Source organism: Coprinopsis cinerea, assembly GCF_000182895.1.
Source record: "Coprinopsis cinerea okayama7#130 chromosome 4 map unlocalized cont3.4, whole genome shotgun sequence".
NCBI classification, from domain to species: Eukaryota; Fungi; Basidiomycota; class Agaricomycetes; order Agaricales; family Psathyrellaceae; genus Coprinopsis; species Coprinopsis cinerea.
The window spans coordinates 2,147,716-2,169,636 of NW_003307541.1; the positions used below are offsets into that span (position 1 = coordinate 2,147,716).

Sequence of the window (21,921 nt, forward strand, 5' to 3'; positions counted from 1 at the left end):
GGTTCTACCAAATATTGGGACTCGGAGGATGCTGCAACGTCCTTTCTCTCCTTCCTACTCGCCGCATCTCCCTTTGAACTGCCGACTAGCGCAACCTCTAGACTAGTCAACTGTCATAAACAGACCATCACTGGTCCTCATTGCATCTAGCAGCCATGACGCCGCCAAAACCATTGGAAACCAAGCAACCTCTTCACGATCTGCCGACACCAGGCCCAGAGTCTCCGTTTCGAGAAAGACGCCCGTATAGATTTTCGACGCTATGTGCAACTGTCGACAACCCGGATATGAAGGATCAGTATGGGAGTAGCTCAGTGCCCATCTATCAAACCGCGACGTTCAAGGGTGTGGGGAACGAATACGATTATACCCGCAGCGGAAACCCTACTCGAAGCCATCTTCGTGCGTTGATAACATGGACTGTGTCGCTGAAAGTAAGCTTCTAACAAGCATTGCAGAACATCACATTGCCAAAATCTCTTCCGCAGCCCATGCGTTCACAGTATCTTCGGGAATGGCTGCTCTCGACGTTATCCTGCGTCTTCTGAAGCCAGGCGACGAGGTCATTGCAGGAGATGATCTCTACGGAGGTACAAACCGTCTGCTCACATACATCCGCTCCCACCTCGGTGTCACCGTACATCACGTCGACACCACCGATCCCACCAGCCTCCACAAGTACATTCACCCTACCAAGACAGGCATGGTCCTCCTCGAATCACCCACAAACCCCCTCCTCAAAATAGCAGACCTTGCCACAATTAGCAAAGACGTCAAAGAGCGCGCACCAAACGCCATCATCGTCGTCGATAACACCATGATGACTTCTTACCTCCAGCGACCCCTCGAGCACGGTGCTGACATCGTGTATGATAGCGCTACGAAATATCTGAGCGGTCATCATGACCTCATGGCCGGTGTCGTTACCTGTAACCGGGACGATATCGCCCAGAGGTTGGCATTTACCATTAACGCAGTTGGTAATGCATTGACACCCATCGACTCCTTCATGCTACTCCGGGGTATCAAGACACTTGCCATTCGAATGGACCGACAACAAACTACCGCACAACTCGTAGCCGAGTATCTATACAACCTGGGTTTCACAGTCCACTACCCCGGGTTGCCTTCTCACCCCGGAAGGGATGTCCATCTTCGTATCGCCGATGGAAATGGCGCGGTTTTGAGTTTCGAGACAGGGAATAAAGAACTTAGCGAGAGGATTGTTGCCGCTACTCGTCTTTGGGGTATCAGTGTCAGCTTTGGCTGCGTAAACAGCTTGATCAGTATGCCCTGTGTGATGTCGTGAGTGCCTGGCTATTTATCATCCCACTCTTCCATTTTCCATTCCTTCTGTGAAATCCCGCCCCCATCCCTCCCTTCCCTTTATCCCACTTCCCATCCATACGATGCCTGCAACCGACGCACCTGACTTACAAGACTTGACTCACGACAGGCACGCTTCCATTGATGCAGCAACTCGTGCAGCCCGCGGCCTACCTGAAGATCTCATCCGCCTCTGCGTAGGAATAGAGGATCCTCATGATCTCCTGGATGACCTCGAACACGCCCTCCTAGAGGCAGGCGCCATCGAACTCAATGCTGCCCAAAACAAGTTTGTCAGGGCACCCGATCCTGATGCCCTCTCCCAGGCCGTCCACGATTTGGATCTCGATGATGGAAGGAACCAGTTGGAATGGTTCGTCAGTGCTCCTGGAAAGGTCATCCTTTTCGGAGAGCATGCGGTTGTCCACGGTGTTGTAAGTACTTATCCTTTCTTCGTACGTTAAGAGGCGTCGCACTTTGAGAGATACTCGCCCTCCCGTCGTTGGTTCATGCCGCTTCAGCTGGGGTGCGGGCTGCCCCCGTCTCGGTGACCCCGAGTTGGATTTGCAATTACTTCCTACACCGGTATCATGAATTCAACTGACACCCATCTCGCCCTAGACCGCAATTGCAGCCTCCGTTGATCTTCGATGCTACGGACTCACCACGCCGCGAACGGATAACAAACTCTCCGCCCACTTTAAGGATCTAGGAAACTTCTATCACGAATGGGACATCGACAGTCTCCCCTGGGACGCGCTAACGCCAATCCCACCTGGCGAAGAACATCCAGAAGAACTCGATCAACGACTCATCGAGGCACTCTCGCAATCAGTCCTCGCTGAGCTAGGAGATGAGAACAAACAAGCCCGCGCAGCTACCCTTGCCTTCTTGTACCTGTATATGACCTTGGCCAGGGGTCAACACCGGTGCGTGGCTCCCTGGTTTCCATCTCTGACGTCTTCAACTGACCGTGTCTTTCTATATTCGCATTCTCCCGCGGCGACCTTGTGGGCCCTTTTACATACTCAACGCTCTCCCTTACTATTGTGATTGCCTACCTCTCACAGACCGAGCTTCAATTTCACAGCCCGCGCCACTCTTCCTGTGGGAGCTGGCCTGGGCTCTTCAGCGTCGTTCTCAGCCTGTGCGGCGACGGCGCTGCTCCTCCTCCACCGACGAATCAGTGTCCCTGCCAAACCTGCCCCAAGCACAGAAACGCACATTCACGTGTCCCACGAAGGACGTCGTGCGCTTCCTGCCTCTGTGGCAGAAGACGTCAATCGGTGGGCGTTTGTCGCTGAGAAGATACTGCACGGTAATCCCAGCGGCGTTGACAACAGCGTTGCAGTCTTTGGAGGTGCTCTGGCGTATACCCGCCCCGGATTTGGCAAGAAGGGGGGTATGGAACAGATCCAGGGGTAAGTAGCACTGTTGGTTCTCTCAAGGTCCGGTTATCCACCAAACCGTTCTATTGGGGTTTTTGTGTTACGAGGATGAGGAGCTGATGCCTCGAGATTTCAGATTCAAGTCGCTCAAGTTCTTGTTGACTAATTCACAAGTCCCTCGAGATACCAAGAAGTTAGTGGCTGGTGTTGGCGAAAAGAAGGAAAATGTGCGTATCGATCGTTCATCCCTTGCGGTAGTGTTGCTCATTTACTGTGTGCGGCTGTCTCCCTTCAGGAACCCGAGTTGGTGAACGGTATCCTCGCGGCTATCCAGAGTATCAGTGACGAGGCGAGGAGGGCGTTGGCGGATCCCGAACTATCGCGCGATGCCCTGCTCTCTGCTTTACAGGTTCGTCGTGCCCTCTATTCACGCCTCGTGTATGGGTTACTGAGTTCCTCCATCCTGCTTTGTGGCGCTCTTATGATAATAGGAGTTGATCAAGGAGAACCATGATCATCTAGTCACGTTGGGCGTCTCACATCCCTCCCTCGAGAAGATTCGAGAGAAAACCAGCGAACCCTATGGTTTGAAGACCAAGCTGACTGGTGCAGGCGGCGGTGGTTGCGCAGTTACATTGATCCCTGATGGTAAGTCTGCTTTCCCCCCTGTTCTGTTCAGAATGAATTATTAACCTTTTCAATGCACAGACTTCAAGGAGGAAGTCCTGAACGGATTGATTGATGAATTGATCCGCGAAGGCTTCCATCCATATCTCACATCTGTGGGTGGAAGTGGGCTAGGGATCTTGTCGCCGTACCCAGAACATCGAACCCGTGGATCTGATCCTCAGCCTCCGAGGGAGGACGTTGGAGGAGGGCAAGTCACCCCACCGGATACACCGAGAGCAGAGATTGTGGAGAGGCACACGAAGCACGGTGTCACTTTCGATCCTTTACGTCCCACCTTTGAGACGGCTGCAACAACCGATATCTCTGATTGGGCTTCCAGCCTTGGTCGTTGGCTGTACGTTTAGGTGGTGAATGGGATTTCCCCCGCTCTCGCCTCAACCCCCTGCTTTGGTCACCGCCACGCCGATATATCCTTCTCCGGATCGACTGTCCGTATTGCATGAATTCTCCGTGGATGAACTAGACATCGCTTTTTGTATAACACCTTTGCTCTCATCTATTGTAATCGAGTCCCGTTACCACACAGTCGCCACCAGCTTCCTTGGTGCTTGTCCAAGGGGTCGGATACTGTCAACATGCCAAAGGGCTTGCGGATAATGTTCAGTCGGGAAGCGGGTTTCTTGGAGAAGGAAGGAGATCGGGGTGGACACGTGGGTGGCCAGTTCCCTCTCCATCTCAGTAACTAGCTTTCGCGACATTGGTCGCTCCTCATTACAGGTATCGGACATCAATGCCTCCCTGGCCCATCTTCCATATCATAAAACCATCCTCTTGTGTGTAGGTTGTCCAGTTTCGCTATGTTAGCTGTTCTTTGCGCTATGTGAGGGGATCACGTACTTAAAATCGTATAACTGGATCTGACATGTGCCACAGCATCATCATCACCCAATTGAGCGGTGGGATCTGCAAGGTTATCTACTTCGGAAGCCAGAAGAGAAGGGCGCAAGGGCGTACACAAGGGGCGATGTCGGTTTCGCGCGAGCAAGTGGCTGACAGGATCTATGATTGACAATGGTCAACAATGAGGCAACCGTTGGATTTGCAAGGGGTACTAAGTATAGAAATAAAAATGGGTATCATCATAGTATACAAAAAAAACAAACAAAGGAGCTTTCGACTTGCAGCTGGTTGAAACGACACCGTTACTGTAAGGCTTCGGCCAAGAAGGAATAAACAAACGACTTGTACATAGATGGAGGATAGCAAGCTTAATGGTGTCCTACGAATAGATGAGAGTAGACCCTACAATAAATCAGTAAAAGGTAAGTAATGAAAATCATTCCAAGGAAAATCTGTACTACGAGGGGTGTTAATCAACAGTCGCTGTCAGAGTCGGAATCGCATGATGCTTCGAGAACGCTGCTTGGTCGAAGGTGCACGACGTGCGTCGCCTTCACCCGTTCATGTTGAGCACCGAAGTATCGTTGGGATTCGAAGCTCCATCTGAAGGAGGGTTCCATGAGTCAAAACGACCTGGGTTGGAAAGGGAGAGAAGTGACATACACTAGGTTTCCGACCATCCAGTAACCCAGAGCTTCGATGTATCGAACAGCTTCTTGCGGCAGGTCGGTGGATTGTAGTAGTTGAGACTTGGCCTCCAGGTAGTCGCGCATTTGTTTTTCGCATTCTCGCCCAATGTAATCTGATGCTTCTTGCAAGCTGAGATCCTTCTCCTTCATCAGCACCGTGACGACGTTATTGCCCGTATGGCCTTTCGCTTGTTCCATGTCATAAGAGTAGACGTCCTATTGCAATCGAAATGAGCCAATTGTGAAGGCCGAACCAAGGGGGGAAACACTCACGTTGGCCCAACACACAAAATCACAAGCAGCCCAGTACGCCTTGGCAAAGGTAGGGTCTTCGTAGACCTCATCGTCAAGGTCGATCCCCAGAATGTATTCGACGAGGGAGTAGCAAAGTAGAACTGCGCTGTTTTGTCGGCGAAGGGCGATGAAATCGTTCAATCCGAGGACTTGATTCCGTTCGCGCAGTTCCGCTTCTCGGGCAACGCAATCGGTGTAGCTCTCGCAAAGGTCAGCAAATCGTCGAACGGTTTTCGGACCAGCCAAGCGGACGAAGCGCTCGCGGAATCTGATTTACGAGAAGTGAGTAAGATGTGAATGGCGGAATGACGAAATAACGGACTCATGTGTGATTTTGGCAAGGATGGAACCGTCGTCCCAGTGTGCATCCCTCATAGCGTTGACGAATATCCGACCTGTGGCCCGTGCATCCTGGCCGTTCTGGTCGTCACTGATTTCATCGACGACGAACAGTAGGTTGACCTGACGTATGATAAGAGGCCGAACATCATATCAAGGACAACGAACTCACGAAGTCGCAGCAGGTTCTGAATTGCTCGTAGCCGGCGTATGCGTAAACATGCGAGCACAGGAGTTCGTTGGAGCCTTGAATGAAGAAGGCGCGTTTGCGGTCGGTGAAGATGTTGTAGCTATTGATCCATGCGCGAGACTCAGCAGCCGCTTGTTTATACCAGGGATTGGTCGCGTCCTGGAGGGGACAGATGGAAAACAAGTCGGGGAGAGTGAATTGGCGGGCAGTTGGACGCATTTCGGGAAGAGTGTTGGGGAGTAAAGTGGGAGAATTGAATGGTAAAAAGGAACGGTGACGAAGCAGTCGGGGATTTTGTTCAGCCCTTTATACCATCGTTGATGTATGCGTGTGGACCAGCCCAAACTCAGGATCGTTCATCTCTAAACAGGGACAGTTGCCCGTTCGGAGAGGGAGATCCTTGGCTATTGCCCGATCTCATCTGGGGAGCCGCAGTGAAATCTACAGATTGACTCCCTGCACTTGGAGACGCGTTATTTCCCTGGAGCACCTAAGTACATTTGCTGAAGAGCTTAAGGAGAGCATCACGATGGCTGGAGGAACTTCCATGGTGTCATCTGGATATCTCAAATCCCTGTACTAATGGGGAGGGAGAATGAGGAGTCTGGGCGTCAAGAGTCAGCTCACAACTCTATGCGAATCCAAATTTTATAAACGTAAGCGATCGGTACCTCCATGTGGGAATGGTTTGTCGCCGTTCGCGTTGATTGACTTGAGGAGGCGTGCAGTCGCAGGGTGAATCTGGCCCTGAATGAACTTGAGGATCTTTCTTTCAAAAGCTGCAGAGAGACAGACAGTCTTCTGAAGAGGAGTGAGCTAGATTCCAGTTCTTTGGTATAATGATGTGAGAAGTTAAGGAGTCTGTTCATTGTTGCGGCATCCGCAGGCCCAACATTATGGCTCGTGTATCCCAAAATACGAATACGGAAACTCCGTGCCATTCGCCAACTTCCGTGGAGGGCAAGGCCGAGAGATATTTTGATATGCGACATCACACCGGAGAGCGGGGCACCCACCAAGTCTACAGCTGATCAGGGTTCCAGACGGCAGCAACAAGCGGCCTAGAGGAGTTTGTGCTTGACCAAGCCAATTCCAGTCCCGTCGTTAAAAGTTTTCTCTCCTCCTGAGAAAATGTATGTTTCGGGAATCAGTGGGATTCTGCTGAGAAACCGATGATTCATATGGATGAGCTCGCAATCAGACACTACTAATCGGTTCGCTCACAATAGTCGGGATGAATGATGATATGGAGTAGATAGATGGTGCCTCGCATAGAAATTTACCCAGCGACTAGCCTCCTAAGGGCGTGGTGCCAATAGCCATGAAGTCCGACCGGCCGTTCAGCACATCAACGCGTTGGAACCTTGGATTCCATGGGAAGTTTGACCGAAGGGCACCGTTGCTGAGTCGGGGTCCATTGGCAAATCAGTCTGTTTGGTACGCGTTTCGGAAAGGAACGATGAACGAATGTCTTTAATCCGCGGTGGTTGGATGGGGACGTACCTAAGGCTTGTCAAATAAGTCGACCTGGACTTGGAATGCCTTTCGAGTTGAGGCCGAAAGAAAAAATCGAAACCTGCTGGAGACGATCAGGAGCCTATTCAAACGGTTCAGTCACATCCAGGGTGAGGAGCAGCATTCCATTTAGCCATGGTGCGACTGCAGTCATTGTGCTCCTCGAGACGTGAAGTTCAGTGTTATCATGACAACCAGGCAGGAGTAAGCGACCGATCCGTTTCCTGACCCTGATAACCTCGTATCTGGATCGGTCTATTGCTCTGCTTTCAAAGAGGGTCTCTTCAACTCGGTGATCTAAGAAAATCATGGCCGATAGTTGGAGATTGACGCGTATGACTAACTTACAAGGAAACCCAATCTAAACTGGAACTCTGTCTGCAGGAGGACAGGAATTCCGCCGGCTGTCCTGGATGGACAGAGAGTTGACAATTACCCTCTGCCCCCCTTGAACCACGGGAATTAAATAACTGAATGTGCTATGAACTCGTTTAGTCTATTAGGCAGCACGGTATTGTACCGGACGTACTTACGATATGACAAGAATCGCAGAGTTAATAGTACCTGTCGACCGAGGTTTTTGCCTTTGGACAAGGCCCTGAAAACATCGTAAAGGTCAGCTCGAGGGCTCCATAGGGGGTAGCAGTAAAGAGACGTGATTCAATGCCGACGGTAAGGGGGATACCATGCCCTGTCCGCGGAACGTGTAAATGAGTTCGATGGGCAGTCCACGATTAAAGGGATGCGAGCGAACAAACTTGGGATCATGGCCTTGAAGATACTCCGTATGGGCGATTTCTCTCAGCATTCTCGAAAGTCTGCAAGGACCGCAGGAAACCGGTGCGATGGAGATCGAAGTGGGAGCCTGGACTATGGAAATTTGACACCCAGCCCCCACTCTCTGCTACTCCTGGATCAGAACCACACGGAATCCCTATCACATAAGACAGAGGTTGTCCCAATCGCGCAGCTTAAAGTCAAGAAATCGCATGCGAGAAAGGATCAGGGAATGCATGAAGCAGATTTCGAAGCAGATTTCCTACAGTATCGGGAATGAGAAGGCAGAGACATTGAGGTTGGAAGATCGGCCGGGCGATTATGTGAAGGGTGTTAATTGTCCGAAAGTGGACGGCGTTTAAAGGGGGAAGCCTAAAGTCCCCCGGCATCATTGCTGACTGGGCAGGGACAGACAAGCTTAAGCCTGTGGTGCAGGGTGGAACAGCAGAGCAACCTAATCCAGCTGAACAGTGAGGTGAGGGGAATCCAGCCAAATGGAATGTTACACTCACCATTGCGCCTGTCGAGAGCCATCACATTTCGGTTGGCCCGGAAGCCTGCCAATCATGAAAGGACTGCAGGTCCAAGTAGAACGATGTCCGTGATTCAGAAGAAAAAGCCGAATCTGAACAAAGAAAGTGGAAGTTTGTCTTTCTTGACCCATGGAAACCTCGGGAGCCGCACAGAAACAAGGTTGGTTTAAATGGACTGAACTTGGATTCAGACGCATTTCCGAGGTGACAATACGAGGGGGGTTCAGCACGACTCGGCTTTACCCCGACATGTCGATACAAATAGCTAGCGAAGGAGAGGAAGGAGTGAAAGAGCAGATAGAATAGACATAAATCAGAAGCATATCCGATAGCTCGCGTAACGACCACTTGTTTCACTTGGACGTATGATTTTGACGACTTGCCCTCTCCGAAGCCCGTAGTAGCGAGCAACAGGGTCCATGGGTTGAATACGAGGTAGTTGGGTATCCTTTAGGCGACTGAGAGAAACGTAAGGAGGACAGGATTCCGGGAAGGGTAACAAGGCGTCTTACTATCTTTCAAGTAGAGTTTTCTTCTCTTCCGGCGATAGCACCTCGTGGCGTGGAACAAGGGTGTGGTGGGTGATGTTAACAAGGAGGTCTGCCTCTGCAAATTCCTCGAGGCGGTACGTAGAGGCCATGGCGGAGATGACCTAAAGGAAGGTCAGTCCTTGGACAGCATCCAAAAAAGCTAGCACGGACCTTTCTCGCTGATGAGGTCATGGTTGCTGGAAAGATGATAATACCGCGTTGTATGGCCTTCTCCTCCATAATACCCAGCAATCTTTACCATTCCGAGTCAGATTGAATACACTTGAAAACAGTTTCCCGACGTACTTTCGCATTGCTTTCACGCCTACATTGGGCTCCTCCGTGAAATAGACAAAGATTTGGTCGGAGGGGTTCAATCGGTGGTGAGTGTAAAAGTTGAGCTGGTTTCGACTGTTCGCAGGGTTAGCACCGCAGCCCATGAAGGCTATATAATAGGATAGACTCACTCTATCACACCCATATTGTTCCCATAAACTTGACGAAATCTCTCGAGGCTCATGTTAATTTCTTCATCAGAAACACTAAAACCCTGATAAATGAAGGTCGGTAAGAGTTTGCAGTTCCAGAGAGAGATAAAAGACGTCTAACTCTGTCCTTCACTAGCTCGTGAATGGTCTTGCTGACTTTCCATAGTCTCGCTGTCTCGTCGCCGTCCGCCATAACGTCGAAGTTATCGTAGTCGATGGCCAAACTGGAAGTGAAGAGACGCGCCAAGCTGTGTTCAACTTTAAACTCCGCAAGAACGATGAGCCAAGACCGTTGGCAATGGCGGAGGCTAACCAACTTGAAGTCTTGGTTAACGTTCTTGTGCGGCAACTCAGCTTTGGTCTTTCACGACGCGATGGCCCCACCGCCGAACCAAGCTGGTCCCAGTGCGGGATCGTCCCAGACTCTAACTCTCTCAGATGGGCTCATGGTGAGTGTAGGGCGCCTGCCGGAAGATCGAATATTCATTAATCCGCAGGCTCGATTCAAACCAGCCAAAATATTCAAAAATGCAGTTGAACCTGGTCCACCGACAGGCCCTCACGGACGGCCATCGCACTTGGCAGCGAAGCAGATAACTGGAATATGCTTCGATGACAAGGGAGAAGTTCTCATCACTGCTGGAGAAGACGAAACGTTCAGAACTTACAATTGTAAAGGGGGCAAGCAAGTCTTTCTGGCATGTTCCCTGCTTTCTCAACTGACCGTCGCAGTACAGAACCGTAAGGACGCTGTACTCGAAGAAGTATGGTGTGGATCTTCCGAGATTCACTCATAAAAGCACCTCGATCATCTACGCTTCAACAAAGGAAGATGACACCATCCGCTATCACTCACTTCACGACAACAAATATCTCCAATACTTCAGGGGCCACAAAGGACGCGTTATTTCTCTGGAAGTTTCTCCAGTGGACGACGGCTTCATGTCGGGCTCGCTTGACAAGACGGTCCGCGTCTGGGATCTGCGTTCACCGACCTGTCGAGGCCTTCTTGCCCTACCAGAAGCACCCGTCGTGGCTTACGACACGACTGGAATGGTCTTCGCTGTCGGCGTGAACCGTTTCTCCAAAATAATGCTCTATGACCAGGCTAACTTTGACAAAGCACCGTTCTTGACGATAAACCTGATAGACCCCTACCTCACCCAGGCAAGCTTCCCTCCACGCCCCATCTTCATGACGTCCCTCGCATTCTCCACCAACGGGAAATACATCCTAGTCGGCTGCTCGGGAAGTGTACACTACGTCGTGGATTCTTATGAGGGCCACGTTCTGGCCCGACTCGAGGGTCACGTCGGTCTGGAAAGAAGATCTGTAAACGCACCGCCGGATATTGAACCAGCAAAAGGGATCAGCGGCGAAGAAGTTTCGTGGACCCCTGACAGTAAATACGTGGTCAGTGGCAGTTTGGACGGCAAGATTCATATGTGGTCGATCAAGCGAATGGAAGAAATTCTGGGGGAGACACCGTCACTGCCTGAAGGCTCGCGCAAGCCGATAAAGATCCAATCATTTGTTCAACTCGAGGCAGATGCATCGTCGCCAACGCGGTGTTTGCGATTCAATCCACGACTAGGCATGTTTGCTACTGCCGGTACTGAATTGGTGAGTGGCAGACTGCCTTACTGCTTTGTCCCAAGCTTGATTGACATTTGCCTAGGCGTTCTGGTTACCCGACACATCTGATAACCCAGATGATGTGGCTAAGGCTCTTCTCAAGAAGAAACTCGGAACATGAACATGTCGACATTATCCTTGCGCACTCCACCCGGCCCCTGGGGCATCGCCGATTCCATCTATGTGTTTTTGTACCTGCTTTCTTCGCGCTCTCTTTGACATAATTAATTACATCCCTCGAGATATCACCACGAAGTCTCCTCGGATGATTTGCATTACAGTCTGCCAAACGCGAATCTTCCGCCGCCGGAAGTTTCGACGTCTCATCAAGAAGAGTCATTTGACCCATTGGTTTTGTCTGCGTGCCCGTAAATCCTTTACGCAAACTCTTGTGTATTCTAGCAGAGCTGTACACACTCTTTCGTCAGCGCGTCAAACGGTTGTCCCTGCTTTTGACCTGTGAATATGTCATGCTTATCGTATGGCGCCCTGAGGAAGACACTGACAGAGAGTCTAGAGAGGACGCGCTCAGCGGTCACGTGGTCTTGATCTGGTGAGAGTATGCGGACGTGGCACTTGACTCCAACTTATCTCTCCGTTTGCATTCCCTTCCTCTTCTCGTCTGGTTTTCGCGGTCGTCGGTTGGTCCAACATGCGTTTCTCTACGGTTCTCGGTGCTGCTTTCTCGCTTTCTTCTTTACTTTTGGGTGTCGTACGGGCTGAAGAGTCAGGTGCGTGACGCTATGAAAGCATAGACACCCGGTGCATAAATTGACTCCATTGCTCTAAATTGAATCTAATAGTAACGGAGGGTGAGCCCGAAATTACTGCTTCTGCTGCGTTCCCGGAGGACAATGCTTTCAATCGTGAGTAGCCCCCCATATTTCGAATCGTTCAGGCACTAATTTGACTCGTGTGGATGGTAGAAATTGTGAATGGCCGCAAGAACGCGTTGACTGTGACCGTCTCCAACAAATCTGGTCTCAACGCTACTCTCGTCCAAATTCTCGGTTCCCTCACCAACCCCAACACTGGCAAGCTTGTCAAGAATGTAGGCCTAACCCTTTATGTAGCTTGGCATGAGTGCTGAACCGACCGTCTAGTTGACTGAAGCTAAATACAATGGGTTCCCTCTTTTGCAAGACATTGACATGCAAATCCCCTACGTCTTCTACAGCGAGTGAGTGTCATCTTCATTCACCTGTGATGTCCTAATGTCTGACATTTTCGTTAGGTTCAAGGTTTGTGTTTAGGCGCTCGTAGCTTCAATCACACCGCTAACTCCAAACAGCCTGGTGAACACCGCCTGAACCTGTGGGTTGAGCACCAGATTGACGACAAGAAATACCGTGTCGAGGCTTACGACTCTGTCGTCTCCGTTGTTGAACCGGAGTTCTCCATCTTTGACATCAAGCTGTGCGCCTCCCTCTCCTCTATATCGCTCGCATCTTCAGCTAATACGCACTCCTCAGCATCCTCACTTACCTCATTGTGGCTGGCATCCTTGGTGGAGCTGGTTTCCTGACCTACCAGTCCTACGTTCCTCAGAAGAAGAAGGGCAAGAAGACCGCCGCACCCGCGGCCAGCACCCCCGTTACCGCTACTGCCACCGGTGCAGGAGGCTACGAAGAGGAATGGATTCCCGCGCACCACTTGAAGAAGCCCAAGTCTGCAAAGAAGGCTTCCGGTGGATTCACCAGTGGAACCAGTGGGGACGAGTTGAGCGCTGCTGAGACCAGTGGAACCGAAGCCAGGAGACGAAAGGGCAAGAAGAACTAGACGGTTTTGTGTATTTATTACCCCTCCCTTCCTGTGTTCCGATGACGACCCTCTTTGTGAAGACCCGGATCCCATGTGTCTTCCATTCAAAATCCTAGCTAAGTGTTCGAGCCTCAGCCTTGTAATGTGAGCATGCTTCCGGGGTGTATGGCATGATTGATAGATATGTGTTACGGTGATTGATGTTGAGCTGCCAGGCCCCCGGTGAGACTCAACGCTTTCACGGGTACAGCTATCCTTGGAGAAGCTGTCTTTACCTCTGTATGCCTGAGGTGATGAATGCTATGTACGCCACGAAAGGCGGTATCTTCGACGTCAGCGAGAATGATAAGGTTTGGCGTTTGCAGTGTTTCAAAGCTGGCCTCTGTTGTGTTGGAGAATACTCGGATGCTGATATACATATGGTTTATCGAATACAAGTACGCGTATAAGGAAAGCTGGGGTAGACAAGGGACTATAGCTGGATCTTAACTCCCAGGAGGGGACGACATGAGAGAATGCGGTCTACAGCAATTCTGATGCTCGAAAATCCATCAGCAGAGGTCAACCTTGGGTTTCTAGCGAAAAGAAGGGAGATAGGAAGCCCGGAATATCAAAACACGCGTCGGATTGTGGTCCAAATTGAAAAATGACCGAGAGCCTCGAGCTCGTGTCGCGAGATGTTTGCACTTGAGATTTAAACTCCGCTGATGATGGCCTTTGAAGTGAGTTTGGTTACGATGTTTAGAGGAACCCAGTCGCCCCCTGCTCCCGCTCAACTCCCTAAATACCCTTCCTGACCATCTTCTTTCTTTCCCAAATCTTTTTCTTCTCTTTCAACAGATTTCATTTCTGAAGCATGGCTGCCAGGGTCCGTCAAATCCCACAGTCTGCACCGTGGAACCTCAGCAAACTCACACAGCGTCCAACAGGCTCAGTTCTTGAGGGAGTACAAGCTCGTCGTCGTAGGTGGTGGTGGTATGTTGCACAGCTCTTAGAACGGAATGTAGTCTCACCTGTGGTGCCCCAGGTGTTGGAAAGTCGGCCCTGACTATTCAGTTCATCCAATCCCACTTCGTGGATGAATATGACCCGACTATCGAAGGTCCGTATAACAAGGCCTTCTCTCGCAAGGATGCAATAGCTTATGCTTATTCGACACAGACTCGTACAGAAAACAGTGCATCATCGACGACGAGGTCGCACTCCTCGACGTTCTCGATACCGCCGGACAGGAAGAGTATGGGTGAGTACCCGCGCTGCACCCCTCTATTTTCCACCGAATGCTTCGTGGACAGCCCAACTTTTGATCCTCGTATCCCATACCACCGCTTTCCTTGTTCCCGGAATCTTTGCATCACCACCTCTCCACCTTGCCCTCTTCTTCGGGACGTTCCGTGATTAACACACACCTACAGAGCCATGCGGGAGCAATACATGCGCACGGGCGAAGGCTTCCTTCTCGTCTACTCTATCACCTCCAGAAACTCGTTTGAGGAAATCAGCATTTTCCACCAACAAATTTTGCGAGTCAAGGACCAGGATTCCTTCCCCGTCATTGTTGTGGCTAACAAGTGCGATCTCGAATATGAACGTCAAGTTGGCATGAACGGTGTGTAGTCCATCTTTATGTCCCTTGCCGACATGACATGAACAACGTATTGCAGAGGGGCGTGATCTCGCCAAACACTTTGGTTGCAAATTCATCGAAACCTCGGCCAAGCAACGAATCAACGTCGACGAGGCATTCAGCAACCTCGTTCGGGAGATTCGCAAGTCAACAGGGTGAGCAATCCTCTCTTCCAAGGTATTCTGACTAGCATTCAAACTGTCTCATGCCCCCAGGAACAACAAACCGGTCGTCCTGCCATCGCAGCAGGTGGAGGTGGTCCAGCCGGCTCCTACACCCAGGACAGGCACCACGATGAGGCACCTGGATGCTGTGCCGGATGTGTTATTGCCTAAACGCCACGCCGAGTTGGGGTCCATTGTCGACCCCTATCGATGTCCACCACTGCCGACCACCATTCCTACGTTCCCTTCCTACGTGCTATCCCTCGTTCACCATCTCCTTACCATTGCTTTATATTCCCCGTATTCTCACCCTTTCGATCTCTAGTATTCACCGTTGTTCCTGCTTTCTGCTGTGTTTCGTTTTCATTCATTTCATGTGGCCCTGCCGTTTGCAAGTCCTCTTTTCAATTGTAGTTCTAAGGTTCCTGCTAGATCCCTATTCCATGTTTTTCTCGCTCCCCCCCTTCTTACCCCGTTCAGAATTCTATTCCCCCACACCAAAAGGCATTGTATCGAATTTCGCGGATTTAAATCACTTGTACATTACGTTCATTAGAATGATTTGGAATATGGGAGTTACCCATTTTCAGACGGTCAAGTGATATGTAACGAAGATGATTTCGATCATTCCTGCTCTTTCTCCTCCAACTTCTCAGCTGTGGCGGGGCTTAGTTCCAAGGCAGGTTATGAGATCTGAAGTGCTGTACTCACCTTGCAAAGGCTCTGATGTCACGTCCTCCTCATTCACTGCCCGAATGGAGTCAATCCCGAGTTCATAGCGCCCAGTGACGTTACTGTTTCCTCCGAGGATTGAGATACCGATGCTCTTCACTCGCTCGCGGTACATCGAGATACGGCCATCGGCTACTTCTCCTGCATTGGTACGCACAAAGTTGGTGAACGGAATCTACAGGACAGAGTCAGAACCTCGAGCCCTGTGAGAGCAATTGGAACTTACGAAGAGGTCCTCCCAACCGCCATCCTTCCGTCTGAAGAACAAACGGTGTTGCCACAAATCCGTCGAGATGGGGCCAGCCGTCTGTATATTCACATAGTACGAATTCCGTGTCTGAGGGTCACCTCCCAGTCGAAGACGCAGAGCGAGGTATTCATGGTGCGAAACGTCGTCTGTGAGGTCTCCGAACAACGACGGTCGTTTCTAGAGTCCCAGCAGTTAGCTTCGCCTATGGCAGTATCAGTGCGAGTCACGCACCTTATTCCGGAATCCAGCATAGCCGCCTCTTATCTTCCCCTCATATCCAGGCTTGACATCCAGTCTCATAGTCCCCCAGAACCTGCCTGTGGCCTCCCGTCCAATACTCGCGTTATGTTCGCTGGTGTCGAGGTCAATGTTGACCGACGAGTTGCCGCCAATATCCGCATCACAGCCTGTGGCAATTTGGTCTATGTCTTGCTGCGTGTTGAATGTAAAGAGTGTTTTGGGCGCAGTCGAAGGACCCTCAGCGCCTCGCATGAGAATGACTGCAGAATTTGTTTAACAAACGGCGAATTGCGTGCTGTAAAAGAAAATGCGCACTTTTGGAGAGACTGTCCCGCATTATCATTGCGGACCTCTCGAAATACCGCGAGAGATTGGACATTTTTGAAGAGGGTGAGGGGAAAGTGGTGGTTCTGTGAAGAGTGAAGCGCGGGCGGAATAGCGCGCCAAACCTGTTGACGTCAATCACTCGTGCGGGGAATCAGATTCATAATCTCTCAGCGCTCAACGCACAGAACACCGATGGTTTTTGGTTCAATTGATATGAAAACCTAGAAATACAGCAGATGCGTTATGCATTGGGAGGTGATGGTAACGAGAGTGATATGTTCAACATTGAATATAAAATTGGTACTCGACCGCACGACGAACGAGAAAGCAAAAAAACGCACGATCAAGTCTTAAGTACATAGTAAACAGGTAAGTAAATGGTAAGTGTTCGCCTTGCAAGCACAGGCGACGCACTCGAACGAAAAACAGCTTGAAAAGAGGACGGAGAAGCGACAGCAGGCAATGTCACGGGACAGGTCTCGAAACGTCTCTATCGGCGAGAAGTCAAGGCACTGGGAACGGGAGGGGTACGGGGGTTGGTATAGGCAGACGGAGTATAGTCATCATTGTCGAGACTGCCAGTCAGAAGGAAAGGTCGTTGCCGTGGACTCGTATTTTGTGACTGGCTGCTGGGAAGTCTTGAGATGGTAGCGCCGGTCGGAGGAGAGGGTGTTCGATCCCCGAGAAGGGTTAGTTGGCGAGGAGGGGAACGGGGAGGTGATCGGCCAAAAGGTGCTCCAAATGCACTCAAAGTTGTAGTTCCAACGCCGTAATAACGGTCGTCAGAGGATGGCGCGGGTCGAAGAGGTGTTACGGTCTCAAAATGGTCGCTTGACGACCATGAATCCGATCGCCACAAACCCCCAGGGACTTGGGTGGGTGACGCTCTTGGCGACGAATTCGAACCCGTAGAGGGTGAATACCGATGCCTCTCAGGCAAGGAGCGGAACAATTGGGACGGACTGTTGTAGCCATCGGAGGACACTGAACTCTTGTGCGAGTGCGCTACCACCTCGGCCCTTTGCAGTGCTGGCTGGGGGCTGGCGAGGATGTCTCCGCGACCGTATCCACGAGGGCTAGATCCTCGGGAACTTCCTAGACTGCTTTGACTGGAACTCTTGCCGTGGAAAGATAGCAACCGCTCTGACGAAGTGTTGCTCTTCGTGCTGGCCCTCCTCTGGTGAACGTACGTAGGGAGGTGGAATGGCGACGCCTTCTTCTCTTCAATTTGAGGGCCAAAGGAATTGTCGTAGAATCCAGATTTCTCGACATCCCGGTGACTGGTGGCGTACGAGGTACCCTCGAAGGCTGGCTCGAGAACTCGGAAGGTGTTGTAGAATAGGAACACATTGACGACGCCTAACCAATTGGTCGGTAATAATTTAACGGTGCGACACGATGGTGACGTACCAAGAGCAAACCAGCAACAGGCAGCAAAGACCAAAGCTTCGAAAGGGACTGGATACCCAGAAATAGTAAGGAGCCTCATGATAGAGTACGGCACCAGGAAGGCAACATAGGCTATGCTTCTGTCAGTACACGCTGGACAGGAAAGACGTTCATCTTACCGATTGGGTACCTGCATTGGATGCGGTCGTTAGTCTACGTGATTTCCTTTTCACGTCGATTTGATTTACATACCAAATCATACTGCTGGCAATACGGGCGATGAACCGCTGATAATTATCACTGGCAGCGACTGTCCAGCGCTCATGAGGATCGAGGCTGAGTTTGACACCGCCCTTGACTGCGAGCGTCCCACGCAGGGCGAGATAGATGATGGAGTAGAAGATTGCGGAAAGGATGGATGCAACGAGAATCTAACGACCAGGTCAATCATCGTGGCAAGTTCGGACTAACGAGAAACCCACAGGCAGAACGTGCAGCATGAACTGCGCTTTTGGATACACAGCGCGAATAGTGCACATGAAACCATCAGGACCATAGACGTCACCATCAGGCTTAGGAAGAATGAATGGAACCGAAGCTGAAGAGCAACCAGGAATTAGTGCCCTTAATTCTTGCGAAGTGGAACCAACACTTACCCATGAAGATGGACAACGCCCAACCAACGCTGATGGCAGACCTCGATGTAATGACTGACTGCTTCCTCCTGAGTACCAAAGTATTGAATGTGTGGATAGCGATGGCCACTGTGAAGTAACCCGAAGCCCAAGTCCCCAACTGTAGCAAGAAACCTGGTGCGACGATCAGTCAACGTCGCGTTGCTTTTCGTTTTGTAACGACCGACCTTGGGCGATGCAAATGGCACCTGGAATACTTTACATTAACACAGGAAGAATCGTAGAAACTTTAGTTGAGGCGTACCCTCTGTAATTCCCCTTCTCATTAACCAAGGAACGGCCACTATCCCGGCCAATGTGTTGAAAAGCATCCCAATGAGCAAGCAGGCTGCGTAGTTTCCGAGTTGTGTGTGGAAGAAGACATATTCCTGGGGCTTTATCCGGTTTCGAAGGACAAAGCATTGAACAGCGAGCCATAATATTCTCAGCGCGACAGAAACGAGAGCCAGTGCACACAGGATAGCAAAGACATTGACAGCCTAGATGGAGAGATGAGTCCAAATCGTGTATTGTAAACAAAGGGAGCTCACAATTGCGCCGCCCAGCTGCCCCTCCGGGAAAGGAATAAAAGCCATATTTAATCAAGAAATTTGGATCCTGTCCTACTAGTCGCGACAAAGCCGATTCAAAGTGTTGAAATGAAAGAGCCGGCGTCCTGCGTCCAATATTGCTTGCCTCTCCAAAGCCAGCGGAAGGATCCTGTCCGAAGTAGAAATAAGAAAATAAACGAAAGAACGAAGAAAGGAGGGAAGGGGGGAAGGGGAAGAGAAGGGTTACTGATACCGGCTCAGTTAACGGTTGGAAGATATCAGTGATGTGAGTTTTTACCCAAGCTTGGTATCATCACCGTTGCCTGATCCTTTCCCAGTATCACCCTAACAACGCTTACCGCCACGCTTGACCAAATCCATCGAATGTTCTGTTAACTTTGTGTGGAATTCGACTAACCGCCAGAACTGTCTGCAAGAACCTGTCTCAATTCAAATCGACCATGCTGATTCATGATTTCCTATCGAAGAATTTCTCTATGCCGACAGCGACTTTCCGTCGTTTCTTATTCTGCAAGGATTTCTTTGCAGTACTAGATGTCGATGAGAATTGGGTCTGCGCTTGCGCAGTCCGATTATCTTCTTGTGCAAGGTCGCGGGCAAAATGCCAGTCGTCATGTTCCAGCTTCAGTGAAGCTAACGCTGCTTCACGTTCCCCGTCATCAATAAGCGCCTGGATCTCCGGGTTCAAACTCAGGGTCTTGTTGCACCTTGGGCATGTGAATGATGTCCCTGGGGTGCCTCTGGAACTCGGAGAGTGTTCATTTTCATCACCCCCTGGTAGCGTAGAGGTGCCTCCGTGGTCATCTTCCCTCTGTCGTTTACTTGGCGGCTTGGATTTGAAAAAGCCTTCGATACTCTGCTGGCCCGGCTCTGAAACGTCGATCCCAGTGAAAGACAGCTGGACGCTAGAAATCTTCATGGTGGTCGCATTTCCCACCAATTCTTTCCACAGTTTGTCACCGGCAGCCGCAACTGTGTCAACAGTGACCTCACGAGTGAACGGGAAAACGGCCTGTTTCGATCTGCTTGACTCATAACCTAGGCGACCATATGAGTATTGGACGCGGACAGTTCGAGAGATACTACCTTTTCGAGCATGTAGTACGATATTCTTTGGCCATAAATTCGGCGAGATCTGGCGTGCCTCGTTGAGTCTGAGCGCTAACTCGGCGGCTAACACCCTAATCCAATGGTAGCCTTCCGATGCGGCAGTGATTGGTTTTGGTAGGTTCTTGGACGCCAGCATACTCTTGGTCAGCGTCGTGCCCTTATCCTTTACTGGAGCAGGTCAGGTCAGTAGGGGTACAGATCATAGTCTTGACTATTTGCGAACCTTCTGAGCGGTCTATACCACTATACTGGAGATGTGAGGACACGTTCACAAAAGTCGTTGATGATAATCAACTTGCCGAAGAATCTCATAAACCCAGATAGAGTCTTCTCCAAACTTGTTCTGCATCTCATCTGCGAGATTTGGTCATCGAGGTGCGACCAGAAAATGATAGCGCTGCTACAAACCGAGGCTGATTGATCTAGGGAAACCATGAGCGAACGGAACAGCAGCATTCCCAGGGAAAGCAGAGAGCCTACAGCAAATCACCGACGGTGGCTGCATCATATTCCTGTGCGAGAGCGCGTCCAAGCTTGCCGCCCAGAAAACGAATCTGTTAAGGAATCGATACCAGTTGCCTGAGATTTGGCCCATGGACGCACACACACGCACCTTTTGAAAGGCCATAGGGATCAGGTAGTTGGGTATCGCTGCATTCCTGAGGATGTTCTGACAAACAGTTAACGAACAGCCAAGCAATAATCAAGCTCACGACTCACCTGGCCGAAAGGCTTCCGATACGATGCTGCTAATTTGGCGAGGAACTTGTTTCTAGCCAGGCCCTGCGTTCCTCATTTAGATGGCCCCGAGAAGGTAAGGTCAACTGGGCTTACGGCTGAGGTGCTGTAGCCGAGTTGTTCCAATACTCCTTTCCGGGCCTTCATCACCATCCCTGCGGCTATTGACAGAGCTACATCATGCCAGGTAGTGTTGGCGTCTTCCCCATCTTGAAGTCCTTCATCGTGGACCGCTTCTTCCGCTGGCTGTTGCTTAGATGTCGATGGCTGATCTTGACCCTCTACAGGTCCGGTTGTTAACGTTGATGTCGCTGGAACAGGGTTGATAGGAATGAGGTCTCCAGTGCCGTACCACGATATGGGAGGCGGTGGAGGAAGAGGCGTATCCACACCATTTGGGGCATCTGGCGGAACCTGTGCAAGGTAGGGATATCGCTGTAGAAGAACCTCTCGCACAGGTTTCGTGAAGTCGATGAAAGCTTCATCAATGGACGCCTTTTCTACCATCAACGGTTCAGAGACGAAATGACCGGGGACGAAATGAAAAGGCGACGACGTACCTACTTCACAGCCAGGCAGTAGCTCTCTAAACAGTGCGGCAATCTTCATGCTTTCACGCCTATAATAATCAAGTGAAACCTGAACTCTGCGTTAAACGCTGTGCTCAAAGGTGAAGGCGGCTTCGCTGACCTTGTGAGTGTTCGTATCGACATTGTCCCAGTACCCGGGTTCCTTCTCTCCCTCCTTGTATGTGGCAACATGGACGACCTTTAGATGCGGACATCTCTTCAACGCGTCCTTCTTCTTGTCCATTCTTGATATTCCATACTTCCGGGCTGGATAGTTGACGGCGATTAAGGAATCCCATTGGAGAACGACGAGTGGGGTATCTTTGTCCACACCAAGCCTAACCATTTCGCAGGCAGCGTAGAATGCATCGCTGTCGCATAGGCCAACCACCCGCAAAGGGTCCCTGACACCGAGGTTTTGTGAAAGTAAATGACGATACGTGATCGTTGGGTTGAGGTCTGTGAAGTCGCTGTCCGAGGTGGCTGCTTTTCCTTTTCCCTTCCAAATGGACGCCGAAGTCGCCATTGTGGTAT

The 21,921-nt window shown here is 50.7% G+C and overlaps 9 protein-coding genes across 9 annotated transcripts; 4 read left to right on the forward strand and 5 right to left on the reverse strand.

The window, feature by feature from the left end:
- Positions 1–155: 155 nt before the first annotated feature.
- On the forward strand, positions 156–3,748 carry CC1G_06440 (cystathionine beta-lyase; the record flags this gene model as incomplete). Its single annotated transcript, XM_001836303.1, has 9 exons — positions 156–402; positions 459–1,305; positions 1,457–1,760; positions 1,948–2,255; positions 2,397–2,747; positions 2,851–2,941; positions 3,010–3,123; positions 3,206–3,362; positions 3,423–3,748. 9 exons carry the CDS (start codon positions 156–158, stop codon positions 3,746–3,748), a joined length of 2,745 nt encoding a protein of 914 aa, XP_001836355.1.
- Positions 3,749–4,717: 969 nt separating this feature from the next.
- Positions 4,718–5,975, reverse strand: CC1G_06441 (hypothetical protein; the record flags this gene model as incomplete). Its single annotated transcript, XM_001836304.1, has 5 exons — positions 4,718–4,847; positions 4,908–5,149; positions 5,207–5,495; positions 5,550–5,689; positions 5,739–5,975. The coding sequence occupies 5 exons, from the start codon at positions 5,973–5,975 to the stop codon at positions 4,718–4,720; spliced, it is 1,038 nt and encodes a 345-aa protein (XP_001836356.1).
- Positions 5,976–8,658: 2,683 nt separating this feature from the next.
- On the reverse strand, positions 8,659–9,802 carry CC1G_06442 (DNA-directed RNA polymerase I). The gene is made up of 6 exons (XM_001836305.2): positions 9,721–9,802; positions 9,579–9,661; positions 9,418–9,522; positions 9,283–9,364; positions 9,094–9,233; positions 8,659–9,039 (listed from the first exon to the last, which is right to left on the reverse strand). The coding sequence occupies exons 1-6, from the start codon at positions 9,790–9,792 to the stop codon at positions 8,895–8,897; spliced, it is 627 nt and encodes a 208-aa protein (XP_001836357.2). The 5' UTR covers positions 9,793–9,802; the 3' UTR covers positions 8,659–8,894.
- A 171-nt stretch (positions 9,803–9,973) lies between these two features.
- On the forward strand, positions 9,974–11,355 carry CC1G_06443 (hypothetical protein; the record flags this gene model as incomplete). The annotated part of the gene is made up of 4 exons (XM_001836306.2): positions 9,974–10,048; positions 10,097–10,254; positions 10,337–11,222; positions 11,278–11,355. The coding sequence occupies 4 exons, from the start codon at positions 9,974–9,976 to the stop codon at positions 11,353–11,355; spliced, it is 1,197 nt and encodes a 398-aa protein (XP_001836358.2).
- A 531-nt stretch (positions 11,356–11,886) lies between these two features.
- CC1G_06444 (hypothetical protein) lies at positions 11,887–13,013 on the forward strand (the record flags this gene model as incomplete). Its single annotated transcript, XM_001836307.1, has 7 exons — positions 11,887–11,965; positions 12,038–12,100; positions 12,161–12,285; positions 12,338–12,414; positions 12,469–12,475; positions 12,526–12,650; positions 12,707–13,013. 7 exons carry the CDS (start codon positions 11,887–11,889, stop codon positions 13,011–13,013), a joined length of 783 nt encoding a protein of 260 aa, XP_001836359.1.
- Positions 13,014–13,760: 747 nt separating this feature from the next.
- Positions 13,761–15,185, forward strand: CC1G_06445 (Ras protein). The gene is made up of 7 exons (XM_001836308.2): positions 13,761–13,863; positions 13,925–13,970; positions 14,023–14,097; positions 14,157–14,238; positions 14,411–14,604; positions 14,660–14,777; positions 14,838–15,185. Exons 1-7 carry the CDS (start codon positions 13,852–13,854, stop codon positions 15,109–15,111), a joined length of 801 nt encoding a protein of 266 aa, XP_001836360.2. The 5' UTR covers positions 13,761–13,851; the 3' UTR covers positions 15,112–15,185.
- A 225-nt stretch (positions 15,186–15,410) lies between these two features.
- On the reverse strand, positions 15,411–16,387 carry CC1G_12974 (complex I intermediate-associated protein CIA30; the record flags this gene model as incomplete). Its single annotated transcript, XM_001836309.1, has 5 exons — positions 15,411–15,442; positions 15,498–15,693; positions 15,745–15,945; positions 16,000–16,268; positions 16,324–16,387. The coding sequence occupies 5 exons, from the start codon at positions 16,385–16,387 to the stop codon at positions 15,411–15,413; spliced, it is 762 nt and encodes a 253-aa protein (XP_001836361.1).
- Positions 16,388–16,567: 180 nt separating this feature from the next.
- Positions 16,568–18,384, reverse strand: CC1G_12975 (hypothetical protein; the record flags this gene model as incomplete). The annotated part of the gene is made up of 4 exons (XM_001836310.2): positions 16,568–17,694; positions 17,987–18,155; positions 18,207–18,322; positions 18,381–18,384. The coding sequence occupies 4 exons, from the start codon at positions 18,382–18,384 to the stop codon at positions 16,826–16,828; spliced, it is 1,158 nt and encodes a 385-aa protein (XP_001836362.2). The 3' UTR covers positions 16,568–16,825.
- A 1,034-nt stretch (positions 18,385–19,418) lies between these two features.
- On the reverse strand, positions 19,419–21,913 carry CC1G_12976 (eta DNA polymerase; the record flags this gene model as incomplete). The annotated part of the gene is made up of 10 exons (XM_001836311.2): positions 19,419–20,248; positions 20,304–20,328; positions 20,376–20,434; positions 20,489–20,502; positions 20,561–20,634; positions 20,694–20,750; positions 20,801–20,863; positions 20,915–21,318; positions 21,379–21,457; positions 21,509–21,913. 10 exons carry the CDS (start codon positions 21,911–21,913, stop codon positions 19,419–19,421), a joined length of 2,010 nt encoding a protein of 669 aa, XP_001836363.2.
- Positions 21,914–21,921: the final 8 nt, after the last annotated feature.